The 12,245-nt window shown below is 33.2% G+C and overlaps 1 protein-coding gene across 1 annotated transcript; it reads right to left on the reverse strand.

The window, feature by feature from the left end:
* Window positions 1–448: 448 nt before the first annotated feature.
* LOC132717687 (sulfate transporter-like) lies at window positions 449–8,857 on the reverse strand. The gene is made up of 3 exons (XM_060701220.1): window positions 8,720–8,857; window positions 3,099–3,410; window positions 449–2,034 (listed from the first exon to the last, which is right to left on the reverse strand). Exons 1-3 carry the CDS (start codon window positions 8,733–8,735, stop codon window positions 449–451), a joined length of 1,914 nt encoding a protein of 637 aa, XP_060557203.1. The 5' UTR covers window positions 8,736–8,857.
* Between the last annotated feature and the right edge of the window lie 3,388 nt (window positions 8,858–12,245).

Raw genomic sequence — 12,245 nt, forward strand, 5'->3', positions numbered from 1 at the left:
ATTTATAACCTACCTGTATCGATCGGTAATTTTCAGATATCTGCCATCACTGCAGTGATCTGCCATCACTGCCGCCGGTAATACGGTGTGAACAATGTGCATCCGCCACAACAATAAAAACATAATTGTATTCATTTACTGAAGCGTTAAGTAATAAACATGACTGGTAGAATATTTAGACAGAAATTTAAATTTTCATAATTATACATAGTACAACATAAAATTAATAACTTCGGTATTTTATTACGTAATACTTATTTGCAGCTAAAAAGCGTCCAAAATTCAGCCCCGTTCGTAAAACGTTAAAGAAATCCCCTTTTTTTAAAAGTTCCCATGTAAGGGCGTGCTCTGTAGGTTAAGGGAATTCCGCTGCCTGACTCTCAAATTTAAGACAGGTTTCACCCCTTGAATGTCAATTACTTACGCCTACAAACTTTTTGATCACCCTTTAATGGCCTTTTAATCCGAAGCTTGGGTTGTCCGTTAAATTTTTGTGAACGCTTGATTCTGTATTTGTCGACGAAGAATAACTAAACGTCACTTCTATTTCCTGAACCGGTTTGTATTTCATCTTCAGAGGGTTAAGTGTAGATTCGTAAATTCTCCTGCGGAAGCGTTCTGATGTTGCAAAATAGAGGGCAGAGCACATATGGAACACAACGACTTTTGATGACTCAGATATATGGGGCTGGTGCTCTTTTTTCATGAATATATGGTCGTTGGTTCTATATCTAACCTCAGTGTCAGTTCGTTGGCTTTGAACAACAACGGTTATAAACGAAACACCTATCCCAACTAGAAGTCCGTACGGTAAGTCAAGCAGGATTCCACTTGAACACGTGGCTATCCAAATAACCATGTCGTAAATATTCACCCGGTACAGTTTCGGCAAACTTCTCACTTGAAGCAACAAAGGTTTCACAGAAACAAAAATCATGGCAGCCAAAGCCGGAACCGGAAGTTGCGCAAATAGTTGCCCAAGCACATACAGAACTAATAACATTACACATGTTGTAAACAAACCGTTTAAAGTTGTTTTAGCACCCATAGAACTAAGAATCATGTTCCTTGGTGGAGATACGGAAGCCGGAAAACAAGGAAAGAAAGAGCAGCCTACGTTCGTCAACCCATATGCCATCAGTTCTTTATTGTCATTAATTTCGTATTCATTCTGTTCCGCGCATACTTTTGCCATGGCAATGCTAAGAAAAAATATAAGCAACGCCATCTGAAAGCATTCCGGAAATATTTCAACATATAAGCTAACGTCTGGTAGCTTAGGATCAGGTATGCCGACGGGAATAGAACCAACTACTTCAATACCAAATTTCTTTTCAAGGTTTGTGTATGTTGAAATTATTGTTGCGATGATAATTGTCAGTAAATCTGCTGGTACTGGAACTCTAAGCTTTCTCTTATACCTTTCATTGATAAAATCCTTGATAAATACGATGAATATAACACACAATATAACAATAATCAGAGATGGAACATGAGTGTTTCTTATGTCCTCAAATATGTACTTAAAAGTATAAACCAGTTTCCCAATTCCTTTAACTAGTGGAATTTCAATGCCAAGCCCTTTCGGTATTTGACTCGTGAATATATGGAAAGCCGCTGCAAACGTAAATCCTCCAATAAAAGATTTCGACTGATATGATGTCAGAAACCCCAGTCGAAATATTCCCATGACCACCAAAACGCTCCCACAAACGAAGGTGCACGCAGCCGAAACAACTATCCGGTAGTTTAACAATTCAGTTTTCATTGTATGAGTGGCATGTACAACAGAAATATTAAACTTTGGAAGAAAGCTACTTTTCACTTGGGTATCAATCACTTCTGCCGTGAGGATAGCTATAACAGAATCAGTTGCAAACGACATGTGCTGAGAGGTTCCGAATATTGTGTAGAAGAGTATCGGAAAGAATGAGGAATATAGGCCTTCAACAGGTGTTAGTGACGCCAGTAAACCGTACGCTAAGCCTTGTGGGAAATGTAAACAGGCTACAGAAATCCCACCCATAAAATCTCCTGAAAAAAAAAACAACAACTAAATAACAACAAAATATATAAGACAGTATTTGTATGTATTTTTCTAATTTAAAGACGTACGATAGGGTTTACATATGAGCATATAGCAGAACAGAACTTCTCTAAACTCCAAGTTTGTTTGACAAACAAACATTTCTAGCGTATAATGTTGATCACTTTCCTCGTTTGTGGGTTATGTGCCATTGAATTTGAATATTTTGCTTATTTCAAGGGCAGATAATTCGAAAGGGCAGATAACTCAATGCCTTATTTTTCTGCATTTCATATACATAGTTGACTTTCTTTTGTCAATTTGTGTGATTATGTTGAATTTCAAGAATTGAAATTGAGTAGCTTCTTTAATTTTTCAGTCTTCCTACTTAAAATGAATAAGAAAATATGTAATGAAATTGCATGGAATTTTGTATAAGCACCAAGGATAAAACGAAAATGATAAAGAAAAGGTAAAAATAAGGTTTGTCTGACGTATATACAAGTTATCTGCCTGGATGAACTAATAGACAAATAACTCAGACACGAGGCCGATGACCCACATTGGCCTTCACTTAAAATCTGCCTACTCTCATAGTCTTCGATCATCTTACGCAAATTAGGCCTCAGAAACGAGTAGATTTCTCCTTTCTTATCATAAAGTACGAACATAAGTTTCATTTTTAGAGCGTGTCAGATGTTTAATACCTAATGAAAGTAATACTGAATGTATAATTAGTAATAGAATGAGCATCGAAGCACGAGGCTATCTGATTTGTACGGGGTGGGGGGCGTAGCCCCCGATTATTTATCAGATTGCCGAGCGTTTTGATATTCTTTCTCTTTTGTATCAACGTATTAGATTGCGTACATACATATACAAGTATACTTTGGTACGTATATGGAAAATGGAAATTCATAAGCTTAAACGTTTTTGTTGTTTTTTTTTTTGTGTTTTTTTTTTTTGTGTTTTTTTTTTTTTTTTTTGCTTTAGAGTGAATGATCTCAATAAACGAGAAAATTTCATGTTTGAACGCATTAAAATGAAGATACTATAAAATATTTTAACTAACCAATAATCTTGTTCCTGAAATCAAAACAGTATTTCTGGAGGACTGTTACGATTGGTAGGAAGTAAAACATTAAGTGGAAAATCTTTGCCTTTGTGCAAGAATTTATATATGACATTTTCCCGCTCTGTTCAGGTTCATTTTGTGACCTAGCGCCTTCATATAACGTATCTATATCTGATTGGGTAAACACATCACGTGACACGTAGACGTGCGATGATTGGTCTGTTTGTACTTCCTGGTGTATTCTTTCAAGACCAACGTGGCTGAACACTTTATTGTCATCCGCCGGAAATAATGGAAGACTGGGTATTGCTGAAGCAAAACATAAATGAATTGATTAATAAATTTAAAAAAGATCAATCAATCAATCAATTAATCAATTTTACAACATGGTTGTTCTACATCCGAAAACGATATTCTCACAATAAACGCCAATTCTGCCCCAAATTGCCTTTTTATTATTCAAAAGCTTTTATTTTTGGTACCATATCATGGCATGATATAGTTTCCTAAATAGTTACTCCATTGCCATTACCTGAACCATCCTTAGTTTTGTTGTTGTTTTTATGAATTGTTGTTTTTGGTCATATTCTCTGACTTTTACCTGTTTCCGAAACTGGAAACCAAGCTTCGTGGTAGACGTTTTGGAAGCAATGAAGGTGTCATGGAGGCGGTCAATTAGTTCTTTGAGAACCAAATTAGACAGTTCTATTTTGAAGGGTTAAAAAAGTTGGAGCACAGGTGGGCAAAAGTGGTGTAGAGGGCGATTATATTGAAAAGTAATACCATTAGTTGGGTTCTCGGACTACCGAAAGAACTTTTTGATCAAACCTCGTAATTATAGGTAGATAATCTCTAAGTGGCAGTGAGCAACTATGACAAAAATGAACTGAGAGGTCTACTGTCGTCTCGAGGGTCATCCTCGTTTCTTTCCTTTCCTTTGTTTGTTTGTTGTTCTTTTTTTTTCTTTTTTTTTTGTTGTTGTTTGTGTGTTTGTTTGTTTTTGTTGTTGTTAAATCAGTGGATTAATTGGAAAGAGGGCAGCTTATTGATTTGGGAAAAACAATCGTTAAAAGTTAAAAAGTTTAGGAAAAATCTGAATGATTTCAAAGAAAAGTTCTTTTAGGAATCGGCCTTTTAAAAGCCTCTGTTATGCATTGTAAAACAAAATAGTAGGCCCTATGTTTTCGCTATTAAGTCCTAAATGCGATGACTCCAGTTAAATATTATAACAGGAGCGTGTATATACCCTGATTTTATTATTATTATTGTTAACTTATTGATTTAATTATGATTATATCATGATCAATATATTGGTATAGTGTGAGGTGTATAGAAAAATGCAGGTTTTGGGGAACATGACCCGCATTGACCCATACCCATGGAATTGGGAATTTCATGAATATTTGTTAAAAATTGGGGAAAATGCATGACTTAAATTTGGCAGTGATTAAATGAATAAAAGAATCACTGTCTAGGATGGCATCTTCAAACATTTCAGCACCATAACAGTGAAGAAGCCCTAATTTTCTAAGATTTTAGAATTTGTAATTCAATATTTTTATATTGTAACTTTCAAATGGGAACCTTTTCCTGTTGATTGGGAAAATAATATACTATTTTCAATTGGGAATATGACCGAATTATTCTGTGGGAAAGTTTGTCGGTCCTCGGACCTCGCCAACTAAAAATCAGGAGGGCCGAGATAAATTGTGATACAGTCAGTCCTCATGTCCGAATAAAATTTCAGCCAGTTTGAAACAATTTTTGGCCTTCTAAAATATGCAAAACTTCCAAGATTGATCTTTTTTTTTCATTTTTGCTTGTACTCACAGACCCAGATAACCAAAATCACCGCAAGATATAACCAGTTTTTGCTAAGTAATGTAAGCCACCATCTTGTCTTGGATAATTTTCTTACCAAACCATATTTTTTCTCCAATCTTCAAAATTAAACCTTTGAAAGATGTATCGCTTTCTTGTGAATTTAATATGCTAATGTTTTATTTATTATGTTTCTGTATATTTTTTTTCATAGTATCTTATAGTTGAGTCTGATAATTCATATTTGCTAAATATTTTTGTTTATAATTATGGCAATATCCCTCCCCACCCCTACAAAAAAATACCTTTCAGAGTCCGGGCCGGGAAAAAATCATCAGGGCCGGAAATAAATCTAAGGATTCCAGTCCTTGTGGCTGGAAAAAATGACTTTCGCATTGACTGCCGGGCGGAATAACGGCTATAAAATAAGCCAAAAATCCCTGAAATATGTTATTTTCCTTGTATTGTAAAATCTAGTTAATCATAATGGTTATACTGTATACATTACTGTCAGAAATCTCTCAATTTACAAAGATTTGCTGTGATCTTTTAAATTATTTAAAGATTTTATCTGCCCAAAACAGGAAAACTCTAACAAAATCCTTTTGTACTTTTTTCTGAAATTAAAGTATACTGTAATTATAAACAAATGAATATTGTCACTATTGTACTGTATGCATGTGCGGCAAAAAATGGCCGAAATTGACCCCCCCCCCCCCTTGTTCTTTCGTTATGACCATATCGGGAACATTGATTTAAATTACGTCCCCTTCAATGTCCAAATTCCTATAGAAAAAAATCTTCCCCGATAATACTGTGTGCAGATTTATATTCGTTTAGAATCTTACATGTGTTTTTACAAGCTTCTGTATACTGTACGCCTCTTGACTTGTTTTGACGAATATTTTTCACTGTGTTTATAACTTTATTCCCTGCGGTCTGGGGGGTATTGGTACGCGTATGAAGGAACACGTGACCTGTTTTCGGTACATGGAGGAGCATGTGATCTGTAAACCGTACATGATTGGTTAATTGACCTTTTCGAAAACCTGGCTAAATACCGTTTGCCGGTACGTTACGGATTTACCTCTAGGGAATTAGTAAGAATGACACCTAATTATAAGAATAAAAAATTATTACGTGATGTTTCTAATTTTCTATAATTATTTTACCGTTTAAGGTGGAAAAACTTGAATGATGTGTTTGAAAATTATCAATGTTTCTTTAATTTGTATCTCAAATTTTACAAACAATAAATTCACAGTATATAAACGATTTGAACCCCAACCGGATCTTGTGAGAAGAATTCAGCATCTAAACGTACAATCAGGCGGGATGACACATTAAACTATTAAAAATCGGCTTGAATTTAATATTTTACGGTATGTTAACATTTGAATCATATTAAGAAATAATTTATCTTTGCTTAAATATACATCCATAACCTTCTTCGTAAAATATATGCGCATAAAACGCTTCGCCTCACATTTTGTTTATGTCAACACACGCCGATTACACAAGCAAATGTATGCCTAAAATTGTTTTATTTCACTATAACTCATATCTGAATCTTAACTTTATTGTCTTAACCTCATGTTACCGGACAGACACTTGTGAAAATATCTTTGAATATTGATAAAACATAGTAAATAATAGAGGCGACATTTCTGATAACTGTACCCGTCTTGCTAAAACAATTTTAATGATCTGTACCCTACTTGTGTTTTCACTGAACCATTACTTGCGAGTCACTTTTGATGATTTTTATTGTGTTTTTGTCGTATGTTCCAAATTTTAATGTGCAGAATATGAAGTTATTGTGTCAAAAGAGAAGGGTACATATTTTAGTTCTATGTAAGTAACTAAAACTGCATATGAATGGAGGAGCTTCGTCATGTTTTCACTGTCTACGAAAATACCGGTATGAAGTGGCTGTTTATACGAATCAGAAAGTCAATTATTTCTTGATAGGAATAATTAACTAACAAACCTCACCTTCACTTACCATTCATTTTTCTTTGGAAAGATATAAAGCTAAAATATTACATATGTACTATAAATTGTTTACATTTAGTTCAACACATTGTTGTTAGTTTTGACGTGACCGTTATATAACGTCACGTATCAAAAAACCTCGAAATATCATTACAAGATTTTTTTGCAGATTACTTATTTCAACATGTTGAAAGCTTTACACCTACCGTTGATTTCATTCTGCTTTTTTAAACACTGTTTTATATTCTCAGAAATTCATTGACTTTCTTTTTCTGACATGTACGACTTTTATTTTTGTATATCTTTCATAGACGTCGACAATTTTGGCATTTTTTTAAACGGAGAATATCTGGGAAATTTTGAAATTTTAATTGTCAGTGTTTCAGCTATTGGTGTTATAAACTTCTTTTTTTTCGTTTACGTTATTGGCTGTGACGTTGAAATTTTTTAAATAGGAAATTTTATTCTGATCATTATTTATTATTTTCAAGTTGCAGTCTGGATGGCGAATAATTATGTGATGATGTCATTGAAATTCGTAGTCTTTACTGAACAGTATATGCAGTTGTATTCTTCCATGGTGATCCGAAAGAAAAATATACATAGCATTATATATTTTATTAAACAAAATCACAATGAACGTAAACTTTTTCTCCAATAAATCTTTAAAAATACTCACAAGTCAGGGTACAGATAAAATTCGTAAACTCACAAGTAGGGTTCACAATCACCAGCAAGTAACGTTCAGTTTACGGAAATGACCTCCTTGGTAAAACTCTTAAATTTATGTTCAAGATACAGCAATATGTTATGCATATGACTAAATTATCGTTTGTTATTGATTACTTTAGTAGTTCGATATCACAATTCAATGTTTAACTAAATCAACATTGGAATAAGACGGATTTTTGTTCGTGTTCAGTGTTGATCACCTGAAAGCTGTTCGTGAGTTTCGATTATTTTATAGCCTTCGTGCTAACGTTTATGTTTTGCATAACTTAGACGTTTAATAAAGTTTCTCTCTCGCAATATAAATATAGATTTACTAACCTAACGTTCATCAGTATCAATATAAATACCAATATCGTAAACAAGTGAAGTGGCAGAATATGGCTGACACTAAAATCTTCTCACAAGATCCGGTTGGGGTTCAAATCGTTTATATACTGTGAAATTGTTTATACTGAAAATCTACAAAATTAAAATATTCGTAGAGGCATCTGCCATAATAAATAGAGATATTTTTTCTGCGTAAACTTGTGTGTTTACTTTTTTTTGCTCGGAATTATTCATAAAAAGGTAGGCACATTTAATAATTTTCTTAAAAAGAAATAATTGTTTTATGTTCGACCTTCTCCGGTCATCAACGGTCACCAGTTTCCAAATACCTTCTTCTATATTGATCGATGATTGTCAACTATATTCCTGATACAAATGTTTATTTATTTCCCCCCAAACAATGTTGAAAATAGTTAAATGAAATATCTTTTTATCATTAAAAATGTTCCCCGCAGGAAACCATTTTACTTGTACAGTACTGTACAGTACATAGAGTGATGCTTTAGATACGATATAATTATGTTCTACAATTTGAAATTTACAAATAAGTTATATTTAAATTAAAGTTCTTCAAACATCATACTTTACAGCTTAATGATAAACACATAGTAAAACAATCTTTATCCAGAAAGAAAGCTGTATCCGAAAACAGAAATGTTTAAGAGCAACACAGTATTTATGTTGAGTCTATGTCCTTGACTAGGCCTATCTACATGCACTAGATATCTTTAAAGATTACTTACCTTTAAAAAACGCCATATTTCAGAAATAGTATCTATAAATTTCATACAAAAAGCAGTTTGCCAAACAATATTATTATTATCTTAGTTTTTTTTTGTATCTGTTTTTTGATGACGTCATATTTCTATTACGTCACAAAAGTGCTTTTTCTACAGTCAGTTTCATGTAATCCATACCGTGCATTTTTTTAAATAAATATTATGGAATGCCGGTAGGGACATGCCAATTTGCTTATTTGCCAATTGCTGAATTGCTATTTGCTAATTGCCGATTTGCTTATTTGCCAATGGCTGATAGGCTTAATGACAAATTTGCTTATTTGCCAATTGCTGAATTGCTAATTTGCTTATTTGTTAACCGCTTGTTTACGTATTGCTTATTTGCCAATTGCTAATTTGCTTTTTTGCGATAGAAATAGTTTACACTGTGCCAGAAGTATATGGAAAATCTGACAACAGACAACCAGTTGAGTCAGATCTGTTAACTTTTACCAACAGTATTCTTGTAAATTCAATACTGTTGGCAATGAATTTAGTTGCAGTGATGCCTACGCAGATATATGTCTACAACTGATGGCTGACATGCCCTTGAGAACACAGACACCTTGGTTCAGATCCCGTACCCCAACGTGATACGCCCCTGTAAACACACTATTAAATTTTCTATAATATTTAATCACGAATTGGCATCGATAAAACTGGTTTTCAAACAATTTTTACATACAGTATGCCGGTATGAAAAATACCATATACCACCAAGTCTCAATAAAGCACTTAAAATGGTTTTATCGTTGTAACAACAGATTAATGTAATATAACTCCGTTCTGTAACGGATGTCCAATTCGTATTTAAATATTAAAATAATTTTGATATAGTGTTTACAGAGGCGTATCACGTTGGGGGCAGGATCTGACCCGCCAGCATCTGTGCTTGAGAATATCTAATAATGTTTTGCAGCTATAGATCTGTTTGTGCAGAGATTGATGGCATAATAAACACTTGATTAGTAATATATAAGTGAAAATTATTTGGTAAAGATTGAAAATAAAAGAACTTGAAAACAAAACTATTTCTTATTTTATGGCATATAAAATGTCGTTATTCTCAGCAGATTTGTCACAGAGGGCCTCATTTTATCGGTACGAACACATAGTATCACGAATGATACATTTGGTGCATGCTTAACACGGGTGTTTGTCTTTACACTTTAGCAATAGGCTTCGTTTTTAGCTCTGTAAGATTTTGAGATCACTTATGTCTGTGTGTGCATCAACATTTTGCTTTGGTTCAATGTTTTTGAAATTGTGTCACACTTTTCCATTTCTTCATGTTGTACATTCAGGTACGTATATCATGTTAATATACGTACCTGGTAAATTTTACATACTATCATGTGACCATGACCATGCTCATGACCTAGGGTATAATGGACAAAGCCTCTTTAAATATTGTGTATGCATGCTACCTATTTAATGCTTATGTGAAGTTACAGTTAGCTATAAGCAATAGTAACAGAGATATGACAGAAACTAAGGCTTCTCATCACAATACATTGGTGACCTTGACATTCAGTTCATTTTGTATATAACGGGCACAGCTTCTTCATGTACCTTGTATGCATGCTTGTAACGCAAAGTTTATGCAAAGTTGCAGTAAGATACATGAATCAGCAAAAGTAACTGAGATATGACAGAAAAACAAGTTACCAAGAAAACCAATGCAGTGGTGGGTAGGATAGCATCCCTATTCTCTGAATAGTGGAGCAAAAACTGAAACTCAAGATAATTAAAAAAACAACTAGATCTACTTTCTGAAACTGAATTTATTTTTTTCGAAACTGATTAAAATGTATCCATCTGTCTTTCTACCTATATTCTAGGTAATGATGGATTGATCACAATTGTCACAAGTTATAATTAACAAAACTTTATAAACATAATAACATGAAATAGATTCATGAGCTTGAAATAAAGTCTACAAAGGCTTGTTATTTTATATTTTTATTTATTTCATTTCCAATAGGCTAATAAGCCCATGAGGACAACATATTACAAACATAATATATATGACATGACAGAGTAATGCATGATAATGATAATAATACATCTCTTTTTCAAATATTTGAAATATAGGAGAAGGTTGAAACTCAACCTTAAAATAACTTCTCCAATAGAGGAGAAACAATTATTCAATACAATACATTATAATATATATGCAATCATGGGAATAGTACTCCAATTTTAGTCAACCTTTATCGAAATCGAAAACAAAAGAGAAAAGGTCAACTCATTGGCTATTCGTGAAACATCATCATCAAAATAACTGTAGATTGATTCAAATATCATTATTATTTTTTTCTTTTCTCTTTGAAACTTTTAGTATTGAATTTTATATCTTGAAAGGAGTAATATTTCCACTGTGCTGTGGCAACCAAAAGAAGAGAAGAAGAAAAATGCTGAGATATATACATTAATTTACATGTATCATTGCCCGTACATAACGTTATTTCTAATAGCAAAAGCGTTGTATACATATATTCCTAAATTTCTTATTACAGTTTTGTTATCAGATTTAATCAATTCTAAAAATTTAAACATATTTGGTCTATTCCAATAGTATCTTGGTATATACTTTTTCCTTAAATCATTGTAAAGATAGCATTCAATTACAAAATGAAATTCATCCTCCAATAAACCACATAAGTTACATTTCCTTTCATTTATTTCAATTCTTACTGGACGTGCCCATCTACCTGACTCAATTTGTAACCTGTGTGATGAAACACGCAATCTAGATAATGCGTGGCAAAATTTATTCATTGAAAAACATTCAAGATATGGCTGACTTTGGAAAGATGCTATGTTTCTGTAAAATAATGCTCTGCTTGAATCATTTAGTCTACTATGCCAGTTTTGAATAAATTGATCTGTTAATCTTTGTTTAACTGAAGATAAAAATAATTCAACATCACCAACATTTTGCTCTAACCAAGCATCATAAAAACCAAGAGAACATAATAAATTTTTAACCATTTATATCAAACAAGAACTTCGCGAGTCGGACGTGTCACCTGACAATAGTATAAACATTTATGTATATAGGCAAATAAGCAATTAGCAAATAAGCAAATTGGCAAATCAGCAAATTGGCAAATCAACAATTAGCAAATAAGCAATTAAGTAGATGGCAAATAAGCAAAGTGGCATGTCCCTACCGGCATTCCATAAAATATACTGTAAGATTATTTTAGAATCATGTGCGAATCCAAAGAAAACATTTCATTGTTTCGGTGAAATCCTCCGATAAACGAAAATATTTTACAGTACTGTATAGCTAGCTAGATCTAGATCTACATGTTTAAAACAAAATGAATGCATGGCGATGCATATTTTGTGTCCGGTCCATAACTTTTTCATCTTCAGGTTGATCAAATAGACCTTCAAGGGATTTTGAAATGACTAAATGTCACCATAATTTTTAAGACATTGTGCCCTGAGCAACACTCGGACTCCTGCCTCAAAGGTCAAC

The sequence above is a fragment of the Ruditapes philippinarum genome, unplaced genomic scaffold (genome assembly GCF_026571515.1).
Source record: "Ruditapes philippinarum isolate M1 unplaced genomic scaffold, ASM2657151v2 ctg639_1_1_1_1, whole genome shotgun sequence".
Taxonomy (NCBI): Eukaryota; Metazoa; Mollusca; class Bivalvia; order Venerida; family Veneridae; genus Ruditapes; species Ruditapes philippinarum.

Bases quoted from the DNA above. Each gene is read 5' to 3' on its own strand.
- LOC132717687 (XM_060701220.1), bottom strand. The intron at 2,035-3,098 runs GTTAGTTAAAAT...TTTTTTTTTCAG, and splicing joins TTTCAGGAACAAGATTATTG to GAGATTTTATGGGTGGGATT.